At 44.3% G+C, this 25,925-nt stretch overlaps 1 protein-coding gene across 1 annotated transcript in view; it reads right to left on the reverse strand.

The window, feature by feature from the left end:
• Window positions 1–537: 537 nt before the first annotated feature.
• Window positions 538–25,925, reverse strand: part of LOC132836854 (docking protein 2-like) — a 44,441-nt gene continuing 19,053 nt past the window's right edge. Inside the window, exons 4-5 of the mRNA XM_060856391.1 lie at window positions 7,947–8,119; window positions 538–4,408 (exon numbers count right to left, since the gene is read on the reverse strand). Of these exons, the coding sequence (XP_060712374.1) occupies window positions 3,341–4,408; window positions 7,947–8,119 (1,241 nt within the window). The 3' untranslated portion in view covers window positions 538–3,340. The remainder of the gene's footprint in view (window positions 4,409–7,946; window positions 8,120–25,925) is intronic.

Consider the following 25,925-nt stretch of genomic DNA (forward strand, 5'->3'; position numbering starts at 1 on the left):
AAAACTATACCTGAGACTTAAAAACTGAAAGAACTGCAGATGCTGTAAATTAGAAACATAAACAGAAATTGCTGCAAAAGCTCGGCAGGTCTGGCAGCAGCTGTGAAGAGAAATCAGAATTAACGTTTTGGGTCCATTCTGAGGAGAGGTCACCGGACCTGAAACGTTAACTCTGATTTCTCTTCACAGCTGCTGCCAGACCTGCCGAGCTTTTGCAGCAACTGCAGTTTGTGTTTCTATCTGAGAATTCCTTTGAGACTGTGTGGCTGTTCCGAAGTACCCAGCGTTTAACAGCAGTGTCCCAAAGACAGCCTGCCTGACCATCAGGTCGTGGAACTGCAAATGGTTGCAAATTCGAAAGGCGAATAGAAAATGTTGGAAAAACACAGCATCTGAAAAGACAGAGTTAACATTTCAGAGCAAAGGTGGTTCGACTGAAAGGTGACAGGCCTGAAATGTCAACTTTCTGTACAGACTCATAGCTTTTGCCCAGAAATAAAATACACGGTCAAGTGGAAATAACAAGTTTATTGGCAGTTAATGAGCTGAGCTGGTTCACAAGGAAGGTTATTACTGCAAGCATAGTTTCTTTTGAGTAATCTGAGACAGGAGGCTTTAGCTGCTGGTTCCCTTTCCCCTGAGCCTCCCCTTGCTGTACTCATCCTTGAACACGTTCACACTGGCCTGCTCACAGCTGTCCACACAGAACTGGCAAAAACCTGAACTGGGCAGGTTGGACTGGACTGAAGGAATCTTGGAGAAACCTGTCAATGAGTAATGGGTTACCTTCAAAGAGGAGATGGTGCTGGTATAGTCAAGTTACATTCCCTCGGAAGGGAAAGCCAGGACAAACAAATCCAGAGCTCCCTGACAATACAAGAGATTCAAGTTAAGATAAAGACAAAAAGAGAGTGCTTGCAGAAGGCAACTGGTAGGAAATACAAGCAGGAGCCAACAGGAATGCACAAGCTTCAGTGAGAGAAGAGACAGCATATTGAAGAAGCAAAGAGGAATGATGGGAAACATCTGACAACCAACAGAAAGGGGAATCCCAAAGTCTTCAACAGGGGTCTGGAATATCTGTTGCCGTGAAACGTGTTGCTTCACATTCACATTGCTGAGGTTGTGAGGAATGAATCTTAACATTTCCCATGTCATTGCATGGTTTTTGACTCACTTTAGCTTAGGATAGAAAACATACAACTTGTAACGCATGTCTGTGCCTCCATCTTAGCACAACTCCCAGAATCCTGTCTGATGCTTCGAATCACATTATGTCATCTCAGTGTTAACATTGTGTTGTACTGTATAGTACATGTTGAGCCCATAGTTTGGTTGCTCAATATGAAACACAACATCCCTTTAAGTCTCTATCCCTACTTTAATCTGTTGCTTTGTGTGGGGGAAGGTGACTTTAACACTTTTACAGTCTCTACTGCCCTGTATTTATATTATTCTTTTGGGCAAAGAGTCCTCAATAGGTGTAAACCCAATGTATATTGAGGACCCCTCAATGTAAATAAATAATGAAAGTGTGATAGAACAAGGAGTAGGGCTCATTAGGAACCAAATAGGAAGGGTTTGGAGGGATATGGGCCGGGTGCTGGCAGGTGGGACTAGATTGGGTCGGGAAATCTGATCGGTATGGACGGGTTGGACCGAAGGGTCTGTTTCCGTGCTGTACATCTCTGTGACTCTAAAAAGGGGTTTGAAGTAATTCTGCCCCAAGTCCCCCTTCACTTACATGTGGGCAGTCCTTGACACTGATCCAGCTCCCTCACAGCCAGCTCCCAGAGTGAGCAGGATCCCTGCCACTCCCATTTTTATCTGTCAGCCATGGTTTCCAGAACCAGATTACCAGCCCCACCCGGGGAACTCAGATTCTGTGAGGTCCATTTGGCTGTCCTTGTTTCAGACAAATGGGGGTCGGGGCATAGCTGAGATAGGAAATGAATATTTAGCATCCGTATTTACCAAGGATGTCGAAGTTACCTAGGGCATGGTGACAAAGGAGGAGACTCCGTTATTGAAATGGTACAAAATTGATGAGGCTGGATAGCCTGTTGGTCCCTAATGTGACAAGGCTCTGTGATTGAATCCAAGGCTATTGAAGGGAATGAGGGTGGAAATTGTCGGGCCACTGGCTGCAATCTCACAGTTTTTCCTGGACTGGAATCATGGTCTTGTTTGTAAGGATAAGCTGAGCAGTTACAGGGCCAGTCAGTTTAACTTCAATGGTGAGGAAACCTCACAAAAGAAGAATTGGTGTAGAATGAAAAAGGACGGTTGTTTGGAAGAGCCAGCCTTCCAAAGGGGAGGTCATGTCAAACCAACTTTATTGAAGTTTTCAGATTTATGAGGAGGTTAACGTGAAGGGTCAATGATGGGAATACTGGTCATGTGCTGCAAATAGATTTTCAGACAATGTTCCAGATACGGTACTACACCAACAGGCTTGTGAAGAAAATAGGGGATACAATTCTAAAAGGGCTGCATTGAGCAGAGGGACCTGAGTGGAAATGTGTATAGATCATTGAAGATGGAAAGAACAATTAATAAAGTGCACAGAGTTTTTGGCCTTATTAATCAGGGCATGGAGGACCACAGCAAGACAATGTTGACCATGTACAAGACCATGATAGACCTCAGCTGGGTCCACCTGTGGGTGTCACCTTACAGGAAGGATGTGAACGTACTGGAGAAGGTGCAGAAGAGATTGACTGGAATGATTCCAAGGTTGAGACCATTCAGTTATGAGGTGAAATTGGAGACGTTGGGACTGTTCTCTGTGGGCAGAAGAGGCCCAAGGGGAGATCTGGTAACTTCCCAAAATCAGAAGCAGGCTGGATAGTTGGATCAGGAGAAACAGTTCTCAGTCAGAAAAAGAGCAAGAATGAGAGGGCACAGATTTTCAGTGATTTGCAAAAGAGGCAAATGTGATGAGAGAAAAAAACACATGCACACGATGAGAGGTTTGTGCCTGGAATATGCTGCCTGGAAATTTGGTGAAGGCAGGTTTCAACTGAGGCATTCAAGAGGGTGTTAGCTGATTATTTCAGTGGCAACAATGTGCAAGGTGCTGGGGAAAAGTCTGGTGAAAGTCACAAAGTTGAGGTGCTGATTTGGAGAGGCCAGTTTGGCCACGGTGAACTGAAAGGCCACTTTCTGTTCTGTTCTGAAACACTGTGATTCTGGAAAGGCTCGTGTTCTGAGAATTGTCTCCTATTTTCATTCACATCACCAGGCAGCGTGCAGCATCTCTGAGTGTCTCCTCCAGCTATTAGCCTTCCTAGCTCACTTTCAAACCAGATGGCTGAGCCCCACCTGGCATTTTGCTTTCTTACTTGGTTCCCTTTTTCTCTGAGATTTTTACCAGTACATTGTCATATTCACTTTCCAACGCTCCAGTGTTGTCCTTTTGATACAGCCTCTCTCTCGATTTCTTTTTGGCGAAGGCTTGTGTTGCTGTTTTTGGCACTGCATAATCATCCATGTTTGGGTTGTATGGGTACTCATGCCCCCGTGTGTCACAGTCCAAGCCCTGCAGCTTCCATGCATGGCCTTTCACCTCTTCTGGGTTATCATAGATGGAAGGAGTGGCCACCCCTTCAGGTTCATCATAGATGTGGTCCTTGGGCAGGTTCATGGATGAAGCTGAGTTTGCTTTTCCTCGGATGTTGGACTCGTCTATGGTATCATAAAGAGGGTCTGCACATTCTTCCAGACTTTGAGGGAAAAATGTTGAGAATGTCTTCTCAGGAGCATTGTTGTCCTGTTGGATGGTAGGCAGTCCACTCAAAGGTGGGAAGCGCAATGTCTTTGCTATAGCGTCAAAGGGTATAGCATAATCAGACTCTGGTGCAGACTGATTCTCTGATTTCTTCCCAGTGTGAGTTTTGGTTGCTTTTGCATTTCCTCGTGAACTGGACTTTGCAACTACGTCCCTGACCTCTGAATAAGTTGACTGGACATCTGGGAGTTGAGCCATACTCCCTGTGGCTCCAGCTGCTGGATAACTGTGGTGACCCTTTACTGCCTGTCTGAATGGCATTGTGGAGGAAGACTTGGTGTCACAGACTGACTCCAGAGACAGAGATCTCAGAGATGGAAGAGTAGCATTTGGAAACTCAGCTTTGACATTGATTGAACTCTGGCCTTGTTCTTCCCCACAGTCTCGTTGCTGTGCCTCCTCTTCCAGCCCATGATCAGGGACTGGGAGGGGCCTGGCACTTAGAGCAGTTTCATTCTCCAAACTGCGAGACAGCTGATGATCCGACTCATTCCTTTGTTTCTGTTCTTGGATGGCAGATGTAATGATGTGGAAAATGTCATTCCCCTGTCTGGTATCAAACTCAAAATTGCCTTCTCCAGACATGCATCGCCTTCCAGCTTCAAAGGAGAATGTGACCTAGAAAAACAACAGGCAAACAACATTTTTAATGAAATTTAATGGCATACAGTAGCAAAGTAGTTCACTTGCTGACTTAGTAATCCTGAGGTCATGAACTAATCATCAATGGAAACGATTTCAAACACTGCTATAGCAACTGGAAATTCAATCTCAATTCATTAAAAAGTCTGGAGTTAAAAATGTGGCTACAGCCATGAAGACAAGACAATGATCAAGTGGTCCTCAAAATAAGCGAATTGTGGACAAGTTCCTTTTTGGAAGGGGACTCTGTCATCCTCACTTTGTTTGTCCATTGTGTTACTCCAGGCTGACCACATTGTGGTAGATCTCTCACTGGCCACTGAAATGGCCGAATAAGACTCTTTGTTGTATTTATGAAGAGCAGCTCACCACCACCTCAACGACAAGAAATGGTGGGTTCACCAGCAACACTCGCATTCTGTGAATGAATCCCTGCACAGTGGTTGCCATTAAATTATAGGAGGATCAACAATTTCTGGAATGAATCAATGATTATTTTACCCTTGTCATGTCTCTATTTGATTCCTATTTTGATAGATTTATTTTCTTCATTCAAACCGTGTGAATGACAAAGCTCAGGTTTGTTGCCCATCCATAATTTCCCATGAGTGGGTAGGGGTTAACGGCCCTGTTGAACTGCTGCACTCCACGTGGAGTAGATACACACTCCCAGTTGTGTTTGGAAGGGAGTTAAAGTTACCGAATCATTGAGGTGTACAGCCCTTTGGCCCTTCGAGTCTGCACTAGTGAAAAACAACCACCAAACTGTTTTAATTCCATTTTTCAGCACTGAGCCCGTCACCTTGTGTGCCTTGGCATTGCAGGTAAAGGTCTAAATACTTCACTGTAAATGAGGGCTTCTGCCTGTCCCTCCTTGACAGGCAATGAGTTCCAAATTCCCACCACCCTCTGGGTGAAAAGGCTTTTTTCCCCAAACCTCCTGCCCCTTACCTTAAATCTCTGCCCCCCCCCCCCCCCCCCACACTGATCCCTCTACTGAAGAGAAAGCTATCTTCTTAGTGTCCATTGTCTACTCCTCTTTTAATTCTATATATCTCAATCATGTCCTCCCTTCTTCTCTGCTGTTCTGGGGAAAACAACTCCAATTTATCCAATCTCTGTTCATAACTAAAACTCTCCAGACCAGGCAATATCCTGGAAAATCTCCTTTACCCCCTTCCTCGTGCTATCAGATAATGTAGATTCCAGAATGGCACACAATTCTCTGACTGTGGTTTTATATACAGTTTCAGGATCATCTCCCTGCTCTTAAACCTGATACCTTAACTAATAAAGGTAAATCTCCCAAATGTCTTCTTCACAACTTTATACACCCTTCTTACTACTGTTACGGACTGATGGACATGCACACCAAGGTCCCTTTGATCCTCATTGCTTCCCAGGTCCTGACTGTTCATCATGTATTGAAAAGGATTTTAACTTGAAATAACAGGGTCGTTTCAATTTCTGGCTGGTGTGTGGCTTGTAACGGATCTTGGACTTACTGTATTTTTTTAATCTAACTGACTCTTTCCTCAAGAAAATGGAAAAAGCAGGTTAACATCGCATTTCGACAGCACCTTTACCATGCTTCAAAAAACCTCTCTATAACGTCAGTGCAATCTCACATGTAGCCAAAAAAACATCAAATTCAGAAGGATTTTTTGGGATGATACATGAAATTTTGGACAGACCTGCCCAACCAGGTGAAGATAAAAACAAATCCCACTGTACTATTTTGAATAAAACCAGAGAAATGCTCCCCCAAAGTCCGATTTACATTTTCTCAAAACCAAATCCAGTGAAAATAAGTCACCTGGACATTTCTAATTGTTTGTGGGAGTTTGCTGTCTGTAAATGGAATCTTGTGGAATCTGTTTTACACTACAACTGCCTTTCATTTGCTGTGAAACACTTCATATATCCTGAGGCTGTGTAAGATATAATGGAAATGAAAGCTTTTTCATTCAAACTCCACACCAATGGTCTTTGATAAATGAATAATCCATTCAAGGATCCTGAGTTTTCCTATGTCCGAGCCTGAGATAGGCTCACTCGCTGCCGACTCACAGCTGAAAACTGTTTTATGATCCATGTTCTATTCACACATCAATCACATTGCAAGTCCACACAAAGAGGACAAATAGCTGAAGAGAACTGAGTGTGACACAGCGGGAGTGTCCCTCTCTCAAATCCAGGTGGTCCAGCTTCCAGTCATACCTTTCCACAAGGTATGCCCTAATCTGTTGGAACAGGTTGATGGAAGTAATTATATTAGGGTTGGCCAGCTGATGTTGTTCTGGGATACCAAAAGTTTGTCAGTTGTTGTTAAAAGGGAATACAAGCAGTGGGATGCTCATTCCTAGTTGTAAAATCCTACACTGTTACTGTCTGTTATTTATATTGTTCAGATACACAGGTAAGAGGCCACAGTCCTGGAACTCCAATGTGAGTGAACCTTCACCACATGGACTGCAAGATCTCACGAAGACAACTCACCATCGCCTTCTCCTGGCCTAGTTTGTGCAAATCTACCCACATTCTCTTCACAAAGAAATAGGATGAAAGTGAGAAAAGGTGATGTCAGGCTGACAGATGATCAAGGTCGTGACAGAAGTTCATCAATCAGCCTCTAGAAATGTGGAACTAAACTGAACTGTCACTGAGGAGCGCTGCAGCAATGATAGATGGAGAAATGTTTCCAGGGGATTAAAGGACAACAATGGGCATGCTCTTGGATAAATGACCAGTGACACAAATGCAGATTCCCCCTGGCAGCTGGGAAGTGAAATAAAACACTTGTCTCTCTGATGAGAGATACAAAAGGACCAGGTTGAAGCTGCTACTCAGAGATGTCCTTCAGGTCAGGAAATCTGTTGCCCTTACCTGATCTAGTCTATGTGTGACTTCAGTGCCACAGTAACATACTACCTTATGCAGGAAACCAACAATGCACTCAGTTGTAGCAAGCTGCTCGAGACAGATTCCCCCACATGGACTGCAGTTGTTTAAGGATGTAGCTCAGTACCACCATCTCAAGGGAAATTAGAGAGGACCAACATGGGCAGGGATAGGTTGCCAACGACATTCATATCCCGTGAAAAAAAAATTTAAAAATACTTTCAAATGTCACAGTGAGCAGCAGCAGCAGCAGCAGCAGCAGTTACAGTGCCTGTATCAGGAGGCTTTACCCAACAGGGGACAATGATTTAATGTCGAGCAAATGTATGAATATTTTAAGATAATTGTTTTGTTTGCACAATGTCAAATGAGCATCGAAGAGTGAGTTAGAACCTGTAATTCAACCAGGAGCTCAGCTGGCATTTATAAAACCCTCAATCTTCTAACATAATTAAAACCATTCAATTGAATTACACCCTCGTAATTCAAGTCATGAAATTTGTTATTCTCGAGATCAGCTGATTAAGACCTGGGATTGTGCCAACACTGCTTTATGATGGATTCCACGTCGGTGACTACACCACAGAAAATGAAAATAAGTTCAAGTGTTTACCTTATCTCGTCCAAAGCGCCTCAAAAATTTGTATGGCCAGGTGTACTGAACATCTCCACTTTTAAGATCCTTGAGCTCTAATCCATCTTTCTCCATTGTGAGAAGGAATGTTCCTTGAAGGTTACATCTGTCTGCAGCTTCTGTTTTCCTCACTGTGACCCTGAAGTCTTTCACTGTAACATAAAGAAATGTAAATTATTTCAGCTGGAGACCAGGAAAAACATGTTGCTACTTTGTTCACGAGGCAGTGTTCCAGGTTGGTGGGTAGAACACACTGTGATTTATCTCATGTTTAGAATGAAGGGAGGGCTATACCATGCCATTCAAGCTGCTGTCCTTTGGAGAAGGTATCAAAACCAAAGCTCTGTTTCACTGTTCTGCTGATGTAACACCTTATGTAGTTATTCTGAAGTGTGACTGTGGTTATCAAGTCTTCCATCACGTCACTGGACTAAAATCAAATTGGTCTGTCACTTCTGGATTATTGTTCAAATCTTGTTGCACCTCATCCAGTTGGAATTCTCAGTGCAGTGCAGAGGAAATGCTATTCTGTCAATTATCAATACTGTCTGTGTCGCAGTTGAGAGGTGACAGTGAAATGGCCCAGTCAAACCCATCAATTAGGCATTTTAACCAAGAGCTGGGGACTATCCCTGTGCCCTGGTGAATATTGTCCCTCAAGCAACACTTAAACAGCAGTGAAACAAGTGACTTGTTTTGTGGCAATTTGATGTGCTGTGTTTGCCATCTTATAACAGTAGCTACAGTTTAAAATTACTTCACCTTCTGGAAAGAATCTGCCCAGTCCAGAGGTTGTGAAAGGTGCTATAGAAATGCAACTTTTCTTTTTAATTCAAAGTACATGCATGTGTCTTGAGTAATGCAGAAATATCAATGTCTGTTTTTCTTTCCTGAGAAGCCACTTACAGTGAAGTCAGTAAAAACTAAACCTTTCACAGCAAGGTGACTATCATGGTGGAGCTTTCACAGGTTCTGATACCAGACAGAAAATCCCAAAAAGGAAATCAGTTAAGATGAAAAAAACATCAGGTGGAAAGAACCTGAAATAACCAAAGGAATAGACTTTCAAAATAAAAATGGAAAATGTAAGAAATGCTCGGCAGTTTTGGCAATTAATGTAGAGTATGTAAGTGAGTTCATGTTTTGGATCAGTGACCCTTCATTTCAACGGTTGAGCTTCTTCTTTCAGTGTATAATTTATTGCTCCTTCTCCAGGAATGTTTACCTGGAAGAGGTTCTGCTCTGCTCCAACAGGATCTCTGTTGGTCTCTTGTACAGTACCTCATTCACCGTCATTGTCTTCTCATTCCATGTTTGCATACCCAAGCTCATGGATGTGAAACACAAATTCGGTTTCCTTCTTCAGAAGTGCTACCAGAAAGGCCAAGCATTTCCAGTACTTTCTACTTTTTAATGCACAGTGTACTGTAGTCAGCTTTCACAATAAACCTTTGACCCAGGCTCACAGTCTGTATGGAGATTCAGTGAGTAAAATGCATGTTTCAAGCTAAGTTTCTTGGGCAGCCCATTGAGGGAGTGGGCTGGAATTGATAATGGGAAAACCGAAGACAATCTTGACAATGAAAACCAAATGGAAATGGGAAAATGTTGGTCCCAGGCTGAAGGGGAAATGTATTAAAATGAAAAGAGAGAAAAAAATCCTCTCTCGCTGTTAGAAACTCTGTTCCTTGTGGTTACAGCTGTTGTTGGGAGTGTGGAGTTACTGAATCTCAAATGAAATGGCAATGCGATGACTTCATGTCAGCAATTGTTGCCAAACCTTACCTGCCCTTGAACTGAAGGGCTTCTGAAAGCATTTCACAGACCAGTGAAGATTCAACCACATGACTGTGGTCCGGAGTTGCAGTAAGGCCAGACCAGCTGGAGTGAGCAGATTTCCAGTTGGAAATGAGTTGACTGTGTTTTCATTCCCAGTCAGTAATGTACTGTCACTTATCATGCCAACACTTTCTTTTGCTGCCTGGCAGTTGGCTTGTGGGTGACTGCTGTCTCCTGTCTGACTTTTAACAATGCAGAACAAGGTAGTTACAATTCAGACAGCAAAAAATAACAGAAAGCAGGTGAATAATTTTCTGACACTTCTAAGATAGAAATACAACACATTTTTCTCGAGGTGTGACTGCATTCTACCAGAAAACTGCAACAAAGTGGTTTTCTTACAATTGCCGATTTTCCATTCACAACATCAATTATAACTTGCTATAACCTCAGCTTATTTTGGTTGTGAAAATGAATGGTGTTGAGAGTGTATACAGCTCTATGGAGGAAGGGAAACTGGTGCACCTACTTCACTCCCATGTCCAGAAAGCAGCTCGTGAGGTGCCACATCAAAAGTTATTGTGGAAAATAGATGGTCATGGTGTAGTGGGTAACATTGCTATTGAGAGAAGATTAGCAACAAGAGAAATGGGTCATCTTCAGGATGGCAAAGAGACACAGGGATCACTGCTGAAACCTCCATTTTTATACACATACACAAGGGACCCAGTGTATGTTTGCTAACTTTGTTGCAGACACAAGACAAGTGAAAGTTAAGTAGTGCTCCTCCTGTCCCTACCCTTTCTATGGAGAGATCAAAAGGAAACCACAAAGGGTGATGGATAGATTAACTGATTGGCTAAAGCTATGGAAAATGGAGTATCATATCAGAAGATGTGAAATTGTCCATTTTTGTTTGAAGAAAAAGAGGCATATTATCAAATGGTGAGAGATTGCAAAGCCCTGATGGGTGTCCTAGTGCATGAACTGCAAAAGCTTTGTATGCAGGTACAGCAAGCAATGAAAACAAGTTCATGGAATCGAGGTGGAGTCATAGAGCATGGAAACAGACCCTTCAGTCCAACCTGTCCGCACCAACCATGTTCCCAACCCAATCTAGTTCCACATGTCTACATTTGGCCCATGTCCCTTCAAACCTTTTCTGTTCATGTCCTGATCCAAATGTCTTTTAAACATACATCTCTTCCTCTGGCAGTTCATTCCACACACAAACCACTCTCTGTGTAAAAAAGTTCTTTTTGATTCTTTCTTTATGCACCTTAAAAAATTGCCTCCAAGTTTTGAATTCCCTGCACCCCCCTCCCCTCCACCTTAAGGAAAAGACCTTTGTGATTCACCTTCTCTCTGTCCCTCATGACTTTATAAAACTCTTGAAGATCACCCTTACCGCTCTGGTGAAAAACATTCCACCCTGTCCTGCCCATTTTTATGGCTCAAGCTTTCCATTCCCAGCAAAATCTTGGTTAATCTTTTCTGAAACTTCTCCAGTTTAATAATATCTTTCCGATAACAGAACGGCACACAGTATTGCAGAAGTGGCCTCACCAATGATCTGCATAGCCTCAACTTTCATTGTTTATTATCAAACTAAAGGAACAAAGTTATTGTTCAGTAACACAGAGAATTGGCTAGACTGCATCTAACATACTTTATATATGGTCACACTCTACTTCAGAACAGGCGAAAAATACATTGCTGCTCAGAGACATCTGATGAAACTGTCACAAGCTTGAACTGGATTGCAGAGAGTGAAGGAAGAGGGACAGGGAATGCGCCATTCCAATATCATGGGATTGGAACACAACAGAATTGTAGGCTTCCTGTGAGCAGGAATTGCAGCCCATTCAGAGAATGATCTGGGATAGTGGGGCTCATACATGGCAGTAGGGGGGTAACTGTGCTGAATGTGACCTGACCGTGCATGCTGTTGACATTAGGCAACATCAACTTCACAATCATGAGAAGTTGGACAGAGCAGGTAAGTAGAAACTGTTAGCAGTGGTGGAGCAGCCAGAACATGAGGTCACAAATTTCAGATAATTCCTGAAAGAAACAAGGCTGACCTGAGGAAAACCTCTTTTCATGCAGCAAGTCATAAAGGTTGGAAAGACATTATCTAAGAGTGTGCAAGAGACAGGTCCAGTTCAGGCATTGAAAAAGGTGTTGGATTATTACCTGACAATAGAGAATGTGCTGGGCTCTGGGGAGAAGGCAGGGCAATGTCATTACACAATCAGAGAGTTAGAACAGGCACAAAAGGCCTCTTTTCTGTGCTGTGATCTATTAGTGATTTTTTTAGTTACTGGAATGTCGAGTATGGCTGTGTCTGCCAACCATTTCTGAAACATACTTTCCCAACATTGCACACTGCAGTGGTACTTTGGACACACACTGGTCTGTGATTCCCAAGTTATCCAACCTCATTGTTCATGATTTCTGTCAATGCATGTGTGATGAAGGTTCGCAATAAACTATTATTGTTTGAGAGTTTGGGTTCTGAGGTGCAGGAACAATGTCTGTCTTTCTAGTCATTTGTCTTTATTAAATGTGTTAAGAAGTGAAAGCTCATGGTACTTAGTTTCATTTTTGATTTGCTCTGAGTAGTACCAGAGTTTCTGTAGGCTTTGTTCAGGTGCATTTCAACATATATTTAAAGCATTTGAGGTGAACAGTGCACCAGTAAATAGGGTAACTCAGAAAGGAAATTAGATTAGATTAGATTACTTACAGTGTGGAAACAGGCCCTTCAGCCCAAAAAGTCCACACCGACCCGCCGAAGCATAACCCACCCATACCCCTATATTTACCCCCTACCTAACACTACGGACAATTTAGCATGGCCAATTCACCTGAAATGTTGTTGTGAAGTCAAGGGATCCAGAATACAAAGTAAAGATCATTGTGAAGCAGTCAGACAGTGTACAGGCTCATTCGGAGGGAACAAGGTTGGAATAGCAGAAGTGCTGTTAGCTCAACACTCTCCAAAACAGTCAAGGCAGAATGGATGTAAAGTCCATGTCAAATAATAAGTTGAATAGTATTAAGAGTTTGTTTGAGGGTTGCTGGAGGAGACATGAACTGAAGAAAAAAGCATCAAGTGACTGAAGCAACTCAGCGGAAAGAAAAACCCAATAACAGGCATGTCACTGAATGAGGAACATTTAAGTGGAGACGTCACTGAAATGCAAGTTGTTGTCAGGGGGTTGTTACTGATGGTGAAAGGGATGAGTCTGCATTTCTGATATTTATTTGTCTGTTTTTGTTTCAAACAGTTTTCATCTAATGTTGGATATTTTGTCTTTTTCATTTTGAATCATAAATGTGTTGTTTTGTTAAAACTAAACAAAAAGCTAAGTTAAATTTATAGTGTATCACTTCTGGTCTCACTGTAAAATCTGGCCTGTGCAGTAAAAACATTGCCTGAGATCGAGTGCATGTCAGATACATGGTTACATACAATGAGAGTCAATAAAAATGAGATGATGTGGAGATGTCAGTGTTGGACTGGGGTGTACAAAGTTAAAAATCACACAACACCAGGTTATAGTCCAACAGGTTTAATTGGAAGCACTAGCTTTCGGAGCGACGCTCCTTCATCAGGTGAAAACCTGTTGGACTATAACCTGGTGTTGTGTGATTTTTAACAACATAAATGAGGTCTTTCATGGTGGGTTGGGGATCTGGAATGTTTTCACTGTTCTCCAGATATAACTCTGATTATCAAGGGCTGTGTCTGTCACACACTCCTCACTAAACTCAAATTTGCCTTGTTTTACTCAGCCTTTGACATGACACCAAATTCTGGAGAGTTCTGTCACTGGATTTTTGTTAGGATTGTATGGTTGTCTGAAAGTTAAATATTCTGGTGATCCCTGGAACGCACTAACACAGCAGTTATTCAGAATCACTATCACGTGGAGTGGGGTTCAAATGGTCTGCAGAGGAAATTCAAAGGGATTTCTTTTCAAACAAAGTGGCTTCAGAGTGTACTTCCGAGTGAGCCAGACAAAGTTAGACTGGAGTCACATGTGGATCCACTTGGACTGGGGCAACAGATCCTCTTTCCTGAAGGGTAGTGTGAATCTGGTTACTTCCCTTGTCTGTTTCTGACAATGCTATCATCACAGGGTGAGTGAAAATAACTGCCAAGGGTCTGGTTTTATTGCTGGCTGCTTGTCATCCTGAACCCTCCTTCTGAAGATGAATTGACCAATCAGGAGATCAGAAAACACTGTTACAACTGTACCCCACTCTATCGCCCTTATATTCCATCTTGACTATTTTATCCTGTCTCCCTCAAATGGAGGCTTGAAAGGCCAGTTCCTTGCAATGGTGGATCTGTAAATCCTCCATGAGAAGCCAAAATCTGTTGTTAAGAGCAACACGGACAGTCAGTAAATTTATAGTGGGTTCATGTGAGTAGCCCTGGAAAGCATCACCTCAGAAAGCTTGGAAGCAGTGACATTGCAGCATTGAATGTCAGACTGGAAAATGAATCTGCAAGATGTGGACCTGGCACTATTCCACAAGACCTGGGTTAGGACTGGCTATTTGTGCTACATGTATTGTGTCAGACACAGTTCATACCTCCTTCCCTAACTTGCCTATGCCACCCATTTTGCTGGCTGAGAAGAAAGGGGATGGATGTGGGTATGGGATGGAGTGGAAGGGGCAGCTGAGCTGTTGGTGAGGCGCTTGTAACCACTACAGTAATGAATGAACTTGCACATGCATTCAGGGATGATGGAGTAGGCTAGATGGGCTGATTGGCTCATTCCTTCTCTCATTTCACACACAGCAGGATCCCACAAATATCAACTTTATAAGAAACATTGCTTTCTTGACAGTGCCTTGGAGATGCAACTGTGTCACAGGGTCTGTGCTGAAGTACATTGTCAAGTGTGGCAGGGGAGAGAGACACAAAGCGAGTGAGAGAGAGAGAGGAACTTAGACCCTGTGCGCTTTCATGACTGACTGGTCTTTTAATGCCGAGCAAGTGGAGACCTTTGGGAAACACCCCACCAGGAAGGGGATTGGTGTCCTATTGAAGATTTGTGCTCCTCCAGTGCCTTTTCCAGTGTTCCAAAACCCTTTCTCGCTCATGTTGGGTTGTGAGGCTCTGCTGCGATAGCAGAAACATAGCTGACAGTTTGTTGATCACACCACAATAATGACTGCATCATCTGCTTATGTGAGGTTGGTTAAGAAATAAATGTTACTCAGGACACTGGGACTGAATCCCCCTGCTGTGAATACTGACCTGGCTTCCTCCTTCAATGAAAAACAAATAATGTTTTTGCTCAGGATTCATGCTTCAAACGTTCTAACTGTATTTGCACATTTTTGAAGGCACAATGTTGCGAGCTGCCTGATCTTATCATTGTCTGACGTTGCAGTGCCTTATTATGTTGTTGATAAGATCTTAGGTGTTTCCTTTTTTGAAAAAAAGACATTATGTCTTTCCTGTGTTTTCAGCGCCAGGCATATCAAATGTAAAGATGTAGAAAAAGCACTTCCTTATGAGGTTTGCATTTAGAACAATACTTCAGTGCCTTCTGGCAAGAAAGCAAACAGCTTCAGTCCCTGCCTTGCACAACATACCACTGCCTCGTCACAACTGATGGTGATCAACGTCCTGCTGAGGCTTGTGTCAGGAGGCTGTGTGTCCAAGTTCCATGTTGCAGAAATGAGCAGATAATCTGGGCTGGCATGCCCACCATCTTGCTGAGGACACACTGGGAGTACCATCCTTCAGATGGGACATTAAATTGAGCTGAGACAGACCTCAAAGATTGCTTTGAACAGTCTCGGGGTTTGTTGAAGCACAGCTCCATTGTAATCCAAAAATCACACCAAGCATCAGCACTGGAAAAAAAATGGATAAGTAACATGTCCTTGTGATTTTTGTCTTATTTAATCACTCAAAGGACATGGGTATCGCTGACTTGCCCCGAGTGAAGATGGGGGTGAGCTGCCTTCTTGAACCGCTGCAGTCTATGTGCTGTAGGTTGACCCACAATGCCCTCAAGGAGGGAAGGGCTGAAAATGTGTTGCTGGTTAAAGCGCAGCAGGTCAGGCAGCATACTGTTCCTTGGATGCTGCCTAACCTGCTGTGCTTTAACCAGCAACATATTTTCAGCTCTGATCTCCAGCATCTGCAGACCTCACTTTTTACCTCAAGGAGGGAATTCCAAGATTTTGACCCAGTGACAGTGAAGGATTAGCAATATATTTCCAAATATGGATGGGAGGGGAACTTGCAGGTGGTGGTGTCCCCATGTATCTGCTGGCCTTGTCCTTCTGGATGGAAGTGATCGCGAATTTGGAAGGTGCTACTCAAGGATTGTTGATGAATTGCTGCAGTGTGTCTTGGAGGTGGTACACACTGCTGCTACTGAGCGTCAGTGCTGGAGGGAGGGCATATTTGTGGATGTGGTGCCAATCAAGTGGCTGCTTTGTCCTGGATGGTGTCAAGCTTCCTGAGTGTTGTTGCAGCTGCCCCCACCCAGGCAAGTGGGGAGTATTCCATTACAGTCTGGCCTTGTGCCTTGGAGCTAGTGGGACAGGCTTTGGGGAGTAGGGGCTGAGTTACTTATTGCAGTTTCAGAGACTCCCTGCAGTGTGGAAGCAGGCCGTTAGGCCCATTGAGTCCACTCTAACCCTCTGAAGAGTAACCCACCCGGATACACCACCCCACCCTATCCCTGTAACCCTGCATTTCCCATCACTAATCCATTTAACCTGCACATCCCGGGATACTATGGCCAATTTCCCAAAGCCAATCCACCTAACCTGCACATCCTTGGACTGTGTGAGGAAACCCATGGGGACATGGGGGGAATGTGCAAACTCCACACAGACAGTCGCCCGAGGCTGGAATCGAACCCAGGTCACTGATGCTAACCACTGAGTCACCGTACCGACCAAGCGTCTGACCTGCTGTTGTCGCCACGGCATTGATGTGGTTAGTCCATTTGACTTTCTGGTCAATGGTAACCCCAAGGATGTTGAGAGTGGGGGACTCAGTGATAGTAACCCAGTTGATTGTGAGTGCAGTGGTTAGATTGTCTTTGATTGAAGATGGCCATAGCCGAGCATTTGTGTGACATGTATGTTCCTTGTCAGTTGTTATCCAAAGTCTGGATATGGTCCAGAGCTTGTTGCATTTAAACATGGACTGTTTTCAGTGTCCGAAAAGTTGTAGACAGTGGCCCTGGCAGAATCTAAACAGGACATTAGTGAGCAAGTTATTATTGGTCAGGTGCTGCTTAATAGTACTGTTGATGGCACCATCTATCACCTTGCAGATGGGGCAGTAATTGGCCAGAGTTGATTTGTCCTGCTTTACAGACGTTTATAAAATCATGAGGGACATGGATAGGATAAATAGACAAAGTCTTTTCCCTAGGGTGGGGGAGTCCAGAACTAGAGGGCAAAGGTTTAGAGTGAGAGGGGAAAAATATAAAAGAGACCTAAGGGGCAACTTTTTCACGCAGAGGGTGGTATGTGTATGGAATGAGCTGCCAGAGGATGTGGTGCAGGCTGGTACAATTGCAACATTTAAGAGGCATTTGGATGGGTATATGAATAGGAAGGGTTTGGAGGGATATGGGCCGGGTGCTGGCAGGTGGGACTAGATTGGGTTGGGATATCTGGTCGACATGGACAGGTTGGACCAAAGGGTCTGTTTCTGTGCTGTATATCTCTGTGACTCTCTATGGTAAACCTGTAACTCCCATTAATTGTGACCAGCTATCAAAATAAATGCAAATAGCAAGGGATATTTTTTTCAGATTTCCTTTGACTGACTGCAAAGTTCTCCTCACTCTCTCTTTGTCCTCAGTCTAGAGAGAAACATGTAGAAGAGAAACATTGCAACTTCTGAAAGGAAACTTTTGCTTCTGCTGTACTTAGCATCGATCTGAGATGCAAGTGTAGATTTTCCCCTTTGATGTGTGGTCAGTTTTGACATTGGCTGGTCAGCCAAGGTTCAACTGCAGTCCAGCTGTGCCCTGCATGATTTGAAACTCCTGAGCATACGAGTGAGGCACCGAGCAGGAAACCAACAAAGCCACTTCACCAAAAGCCTTTCCATGACGTATGTATGTGTGTCTCAAATGTTTGCAAAAATTCACTCGTCTCCAACTCTGACTGCAAGCTAATGCAGCACTGCTTGTTCCAATTCCTCACAGCCCCCTGAAAGTGTCTGTGCCTCCAACTACCCCAACACCCCTTTCACCTGGGCTCACACAGTCGGACAGCACAGAAACAGACCCTTCGGTTCATCCACTCCATGCCGAACATAATCCCAATCTAAACCAGTCCCACCTGACTGCGCTCGGCAATATCCCTCCAAACCTTTCTTATGCATGGACTGATCCAAATGGCTTTTAAGCATTCTGATTATACCTGTATCCATCACTTCCTCTGGAAGTTCATTCCACATACAAAGCATACTCAGTGCAAAAATACAAAATGGTGCCTCGTGTCCTTTTAAAATCTCTCTTCTTTTATCTTAAAAGTAAGCCCCCTGCTCTTGAACTCATCGAGAAGCAGGAGAGTCGATGTTTTGGTTGAAAGCCCTTCTGCTCCTTAGATGCTGCCTGACCTGCTATGCTTTTTCAGCACCACTCTAATCTTGACTCTTACCTCAACATTACACCCCAACTCCTATTGTCAAAGGTTGGAGCAATGAAGACAAGTGTGCGAAAGGCTTTCTTAATCATCCTATCAATCTGACAATCACTTCTCCTCAGTTGGAAAATTAAAGGATTGAATGGAGCTGAGGCATGAGTTTTGGGTTCTTTACTCCTAAAGTCAGCTTCCTGCGCACAGCAGCCAATCAGTTCACAACAAACTCACACAACTATCAATGTGACAAGGACCAGATTGTATGGTCTCTGCAATGTGACCCGGAGACCTGGGAAAGCTGCCGTGCTCTTCTGGGAGTGTGGATGGTCACAGTAAGGTTGACGGGCAGCTTCCCTTTGTTGTGCTCAGACTCTGATGTGAAGTAGGTCTTGGGAAGCAGAACTGTTCACTGAAGTGAGCTTAGTCAATACGGAGCAGGGAGAGACTGCTCCAACACTACCATGGAGACAGTGCTTCACCACATAAGGTGTGACCTGAGCTGACCTGAAGTGATGGATGCTACCCAAGTCTCCATCCTTCCCCAAACTAATGTTGAACCAGTTCCCTTATTCCAACCAGATCCTTGCTCCTGAAACAGGTGGCATGGTGACTCAGTGGTTAGCACTGTTTCCTCCCAGCATTAAGGACCCGGGTTTGATTCCAGCCTCGGGTGACTGTCTGTGTGGAGTTTGCACATTCTCCCCATGTCTGTGCAGGTTTGCTCCGGTTTCCTCCCACAGTCCAAAGATGTGCAGGTTCGGTGAATTGGCCATCCTAAATTGCCCATAAGTCAGTGGGCAATGGGTCTGGTTAGGTTACTCTTTGGAGGGTTGGTGTGGACATGTTGGGCCAAAGGGCCTGTCCCTACATTAGGAATCTAATCTAAATCAATCAGCAGACTTGGGACTGTTTTCCCACATTTCTGTTTTGGTGAAAGATCTTCTCAGTCACGAATGCAGGTAAATGGAAATGAGTTAAACTGTCTCAAGGGGCTAAATTCTGACCTTTGATTCAACAACACGTTTCACTTGTATGGCACTTTGAATAGAATGAGATGTCCCAAGGCAGTTCCTGGAAGCTTTCGGAGGAAAAGAACAAGACCAAACCACAGAAGAAGAAATTCAGTCAGATGCTACTGGCTTTGGTCTGAAGGAGTGTCTTGAAGGTTGGAAGTGAGGAAGAGAGAGAAAGCGAGGTGAAGGGACATGATCTCTACACAACTAAAATCTGGTCCAGTAGTTGAAGTGTGTCAGTGATAAGCTGATGCCAGGAACACAGCATCTACCTTGTGGAGTTGTGAGCCTGGAATGGATCACAGAGATAGGGAAAGGCAAGGCCTTGGAGGGATTCAGAAAGAGGGTGAGAATTTCAAAATCAAGATGTTGTTGAATGTGAGCCAGTGTGTGCCATCGGGCACAGCAATGATCAGGAATCCCTTGACTAAGTCAAATTATTTGCTTCCCACAGAATCTGCGTATATTTGCTCTTGTAATTCCATCACTCGCACAAACGTACATTAGTCGCATTCACGAAAACATCCTTGTGAACAGTCACACTTAATTCCACCTTAAAAAGGAACAGAAAATAACCTATGTAAACTGTGGCAAAGGAAACAAATTCAAGATTGTGATTGATCAAAAGAGGAAGCTTATAGAACGTCGTTAGCCTGAGGACTAGAAATATTTTAACATTCAGCAAAGGAGGATCGAGAATCTCATCAACAAAGAGAGAACAGAAGGGGAGTGTAAATGCAGAAAAAACAAAACCAGATTGCAAAACCTTTCACAGGTCTAGAAGAAGGAGAAGATTAAGAAAAACAAATGACAATCATGTCAAACACAATCAAGAGAATTTAGAAATGGATATAAGGAAATGAGACAGCTAAAAATCATGATTGATAATCTGGAAATGTTTGAGAGTGTGACTTGTCGAGTTGATGTGGGACAACAGTGGATGTGGTTTATTTGGACTTTCAGAATCCATTTGACAAAGTGCCACAGAAGAGATGAATGTGTAAAATTAAAGCAATGAATTGGGGGTAGTTGAGTGAGCTGAACAGGAAACTGGTCAACAGACAGAAAACAACATGTCGGAATAAATGCGTCTTTTTCTGAATGGCGGGCAGAGAATATCGGAGTAGTGAAGGGCTCTGTATTCGGACCCCAGCAATTCACAATATGTACAAATGGTTTCAATGAGGGGATGAAATGTAAGCTCTTCAGATTTGCGGACCACACAAATGTGGGTGAGTTGTGAGCAAGGAGGATGCAGAGATGCTGCAGTGTGATTTGGGCGAGCTGAAGGAGAGGGCAAATGCATGGCAGGTGCAGTGGCATATGGACAAATGTGGAGTTACCCACTTTGGTCGCAAGAACAGGAAGGTAGATTGTGATCTGAATGGTGAAACTTTGAGAGCAAGAAAGGTGCAAGAAGACTTGAGTGGCCCGTGTACCAGTTCCTGAAGGTAAGCATGTAGGTACTGCAGGGAGTTAAGAAGGCAAATGGGATGTTGAGAGGATTCAAGTTCAGGAACAAGGATGTCATGCTGCAATGATACAGTGCCCTGGTGAGATCACGCCCAGAATATTGTCTGCAGCTTTGGTCTCCTTAGCTGAGAAATTTGTGTTATCAAGGGACTGTAGTGAAAGTTTACCAGATTGATTCCTAGGATGGCAGGGCTGGTATATGAGGAGAGATTGAGTCCGTTCAGATTATATTCGCTGGCATTCACACAAGGGAAGTGGAGGGATCCCAGAGAGCTGCGTAATGTTTTAACAGGATGTGACAGTTTGGATGTAGGAAGGATGTTGGAGAAGTCCAGAACCAGGAGTCACAGTCTAAGCAGACAGGGTAAATGATTTAAGACAGAGATGAAGGGAGATGTCTTCATCCAGAGAGTGGTGAACCTGTGTTGAGGATGAAACATTGTGTGTTTTTAAGAAGGAGTTGGATGTATCACTTGGGGGAGAATAGCTACAAGCTGTCATTGGATGATCAGCTGTGATCATCATGGATGGCTCAGCAGGATTGATGGACTGAATGGCCTCGTCTTACTCCTGTTTTCTATGTGTCTTGGAATCTGTCTATAACATCCAGACATTCAGCACAACAATCACACATTGTAGCCTTGGGAAAGTCATCATGAGGCTCCAGGGTAGCTGGCAAGGTGAGTGAGTGTGTCACCACCAACCTCTTGCCCAGGGATTGAGGACAACGGTGTCCAGTAAAATTCAGCCCATTGCCTTTGCAGGAAGCACATCACTTTGTGGAGCTGACAGGGTGGGCAGAGATGAAGCAAGTGGCTTGCCATTTGCACCCTGGCCCTTTGCTACAGCCATATGCCAACAATGAGGACGAAGAGCTGTTAAACAGGGGACCAGTACATCTCAGTGGCAGCACTATCCCCTTGAGTTACCACCCCCTCACTCATGTGCTTCATGCTCTTCACACGTCTCCCTCAGTGAATATTGGTCAGTGGATATTGAACATGGGCACAATACGCCCTTGCACAGTTTCCATGTCTTACACATTCTTGCTCGATCACTCAGCGCTGTCACTCTCACCATCTCAGAAAAAACGGCACAGAAAAGAGATGCCAAAATTGTCAGACAGAAAACAAAACAGATGCCTATCTCTCCCCCACTCTCTCTTTCACCACCTCTCTCTCTCCCCCCACCCTCTCTCTGTCTCTCTCTCTCTGCTTCTCTCCCTCTCTCTACGCCTCTCTCTCTCTCTCTCCACCTTTCTCTCTCTCTGCCTGTATCTGTCTCTCTCTCTCCGTCTGTCTCTCTCTCTCTCTCTCTGCCTCTCTCTCTATCTCTCACTCTCTCCTATCCATCTCTGAATAAGCTGTCTCTCCAGTTGGAGTGAAGTGATGTGTTTTTTGGGGGTAGCTGCAGATCCCAAGTGGGAGCAGCAGGCAGGAGAGACACCTGTCCGCAAGGGTTTACCTCCGACTTGTTCTTTGTGGTCAGTGCTGGGGTTTGCTTCCACTCTCAGCTTTCTGTGAATGAGAGGAAGGGAAAGCTGCCAATGAGGCACCTTGGTTGAATCATACTCAGGATTGCGGCATAATGAGCAAGACCATAATTTATGACCCATCCTGGGCCAGTGGGTCATTCCTTTCCTTTTCCCCTTTTGTGGAGCATGGGTGTAACTGATAGGACCATCAACAGTCATTCCCTCAACCCGAGTGGTTTGTTCAGTTCTTTCAGAGGGTAGTAAAAGAGTTAACCATATTTCTGTGGGTCTGGAGTCAAGTGTCGTCCAAACCAGGTCAGGACAACAGACTTATTTAGTGGATATCAATGAAGTCATGGTTGTTGAGCTGAGTTAGCTATGGCTGGTTTACAATGCTGGGTAACAGCAATAGCGCAGCTTAACCTCCTAGACTGGCAGTGGTCATGACAAACGTCATGTCTTCCCAAACTCAAAAGTATGGTGACCCTCAGACTAAATGATCAGTGGGTCATCCCTGTGTAACAGGAAAGCAGCCCTGTCGTCCTCTGGGGTCATGACAACTTCTCATGAAGTACAGAGGTTCTTAAGACCAACAATGGTCGTTTCAATTTCACAATTGCTAGGAATAGATTTCTGTTCCAAATGGTATGAGTGGAGTTTAAATTCCTCCAGAAGCGAACCCAGAGGGAAAGGACAGTGGAACTGGAAAATAATCATACCAGGGCTGCATTGTGAACTCTACAAGACAGGTCAGACCAATACGTGCCATTTAGGAGAAAGTGAGGACTGCAGATGCTGGAGATCAGAGCTGAAAAATGTCTTGCTGAAAAAGTGCAGCAGGTCAAACAGCATCAAAGGAGCAGGAGAATCGACGTTTCGGGCATAAGCCCTTCTTCAGGAATGTGCCATTTGCCAGTTTTACTGGCTTTTCCTTCTGGAAGAGTGGGATGTGAATTAGCTTGTGGTTAACAAGGCCAGTGACATTGTCACAACTCCACACTCTCCCCATTGTTGACACCACAGAAAGAGACCTTTCACCCACAGTGTGGTGGACTTCCATCCAAATCCCAGCATCACCAGCCACATGGCACTGTGGTTAAACCAAGCACAGTGCTGTCAGCTTGGAGTCACACCTCAGCTCAAACCAGGCATGCTTAGTAGGTTTTCACGGACTCTCCAGTCGGAATTCTGCTCCCATTGATGCAGAAAAAGACCTCCTCGTGGTCATTTTGATGCCTGGGTGACACATAATAGCAGCCGTGCTTCCTGCAGGAAGCAACACAGGTCTCTCACTGGTTGTCCAGCCAACAGGCCACATTCCTATTGCCTTTGTAAAACACAGCCCACCAGTGTCCCCTGCTCAACGGTGCACAGGGTGAAATTGACAGTGCACCATCAGGTGTCTGAGGGGAGAACACAACCCAGAGCACAACAAAGATCTCACAGAGTAGAGCTCCCAGTGTTACAATGGTTGCAGTTCACATGCAAAGGATCAATCATTTCTGGAGGCTGATCAAGAAAGAATGAGCTCTCCACTGCAGCTACAATGACAGAGCTGGGTCAGAGACACTGACGATGAGAGCTGCAGGTTTGTTATTCTGCTGTTGTTTTTACAGCAACACTTCAGGGAAGATACGTGCAGACAGCAGATTTCACAAGGAACAATCTCCAAGGTACAGGCAGGGTGGGGAAGTACAATGGGCCAAACTGTGCTTGCAGAAAGCTGAGAGCAGCTCAACAGGTTAGCTGGTCTTGTGTGCTGTAACTTCCTCCCATTCAGTTCAACTGCTGCCCATGTTCCAGCAACACTGAACAAAGCAGAGTGTGCAGTGAGAAAGAGTTTCCACCCCACAATGAGTCAGTTCCTCTGTTAACTCATGAAACCGTGGGGCCAGTGAGACAGTCACATGATCTTCGTGGGAGCATCTTTTTCACTACCACTTCAAGAAACCACTTTGTAGCAAGTGGATTCAAAAAAAAAGGACAGTTTGAAAGAGCTCCCTTTCTCCAACCTCAGGACATCACGACATGTTTTCCAGCCAGTGTTGTCTGTTTGAAATGTTGAATGGAGGAGATTGTGTCACCCAGTTGCACACACCAGTTCTCCATGGGGTATACCAGGCCAGACCCTTTCTTTTGTTGCAGTCAGTAAAGGAAAGAAACATTGGCCAGAGAGTTTCCCTTTCATCTTTCTGTTATGGCCTCAGGATCCTTCCACCTGAGACAGTGACAATCCTCTCATCCAAAATGTCATCCCTCCAAGAGGGCAGCACTCCTTCAGTTCTTTACTCCGGGAACTAGACTGGGCCCGGTGCCTCACCCTCTGAAGGACGGTTTGAGTCCCTGTCCTTTGGATCACGAGGTAAGAATCCTACCTTGTGACTACCCACTCAATCCCATAATTCTTTATTCTGCCTCTCCCAGAGAGAGAGAGAGAGAGAGAGAGAGACACAAAATAAATACAAATGCTCCCGCTCTCAGCCAGACTGAGGTCAAATTGCTCACAGTAGGAGAAAGAAACTCATAAACTTTACTCAATATCTTGGTGACAGAATAAAGGGACAAAGGTAGAAACTGGATAAAAGGGCATGTTCACAGTACATCTGTTCATTTAGCCATGTTGGAACTCCAACCTTTCATTCCCTTGCCTTGTTAAAATCTATCCATCTGAGCCTGGGCCTTTCCATTTGCCCATCAGTAGCTTTGTGAAAGCAGGGAGTTCGAGGAGAGACACTAGCCTTCAGTTTCCTGACATCACCCCAGAATGGCCTGCCTGACTCTCATTTGAACACTATATTCTGACAGTTCAGAGCTGTTGCTCCTCTCTTTGTTGTGATTCGATGCAAAGATTCACCACAAACTAATTTTAAAAATCTATCAATCATGGCAGCTAGCACCAAGACCTTCCACAGGCAAAAACCTTGTTTCACTTCCTCTATTACTCAACCAATAATTTTTGCTGCCTCCATTTCCTTTAAGGTTCTCAGCCCCTGCCCTGTTTTCAGGTTGTGCCCTTCCCATTCGCGTCAGTTCTGGTCCTATTTGAATATGTGAAAGTGAAGTAGGAGGAGGCCATTCAGCCCATTGAATGTACTCCACAAAGCTACCTTCCTGTCAGATCACCCCCTGCCAATAACCCTTAGCTCCCTTGTCCATCAAATATCTCTCCACCTCAGCCTTGACTATATTCAGTGATTCAATGACCCCAGCCACAATGCTGTTTGGGATGGAGAATTTCAAAAGATCAAGACTCTCTGAGAGAAGGAATTCTCACATAATTCCATTTGAAGTAGGACACTCTCATCTCACAGTAGGACTCTGCTGATGCCTGTCTACTCTTCTTTCAGCAGGAACATGGTCACAGCACTGGCCCCTGTGAAGTCCATGCATTGCTGGAGGGTGGCTATAAATGAGAGAAGGACATGTGCAGTGAGATCTGGTGTCCTTATATACCAGTCACCGAGGATGGTGAAGAAGAGCGAGAGAATTCAAGTCCAAGAGCAGGGCTGTCTTACCTTGATGAGTGCACACCTAAGTATTGTATGCAGGTTTGTTCTCCTTCGCTGA

This window comes from Hemiscyllium ocellatum, chromosome 48, assembly GCF_020745735.1.
Source record: "Hemiscyllium ocellatum isolate sHemOce1 chromosome 48, sHemOce1.pat.X.cur, whole genome shotgun sequence".
In the NCBI taxonomy this organism is placed as follows: Eukaryota; Metazoa; Chordata; class Chondrichthyes; order Orectolobiformes; family Hemiscylliidae; genus Hemiscyllium; species Hemiscyllium ocellatum.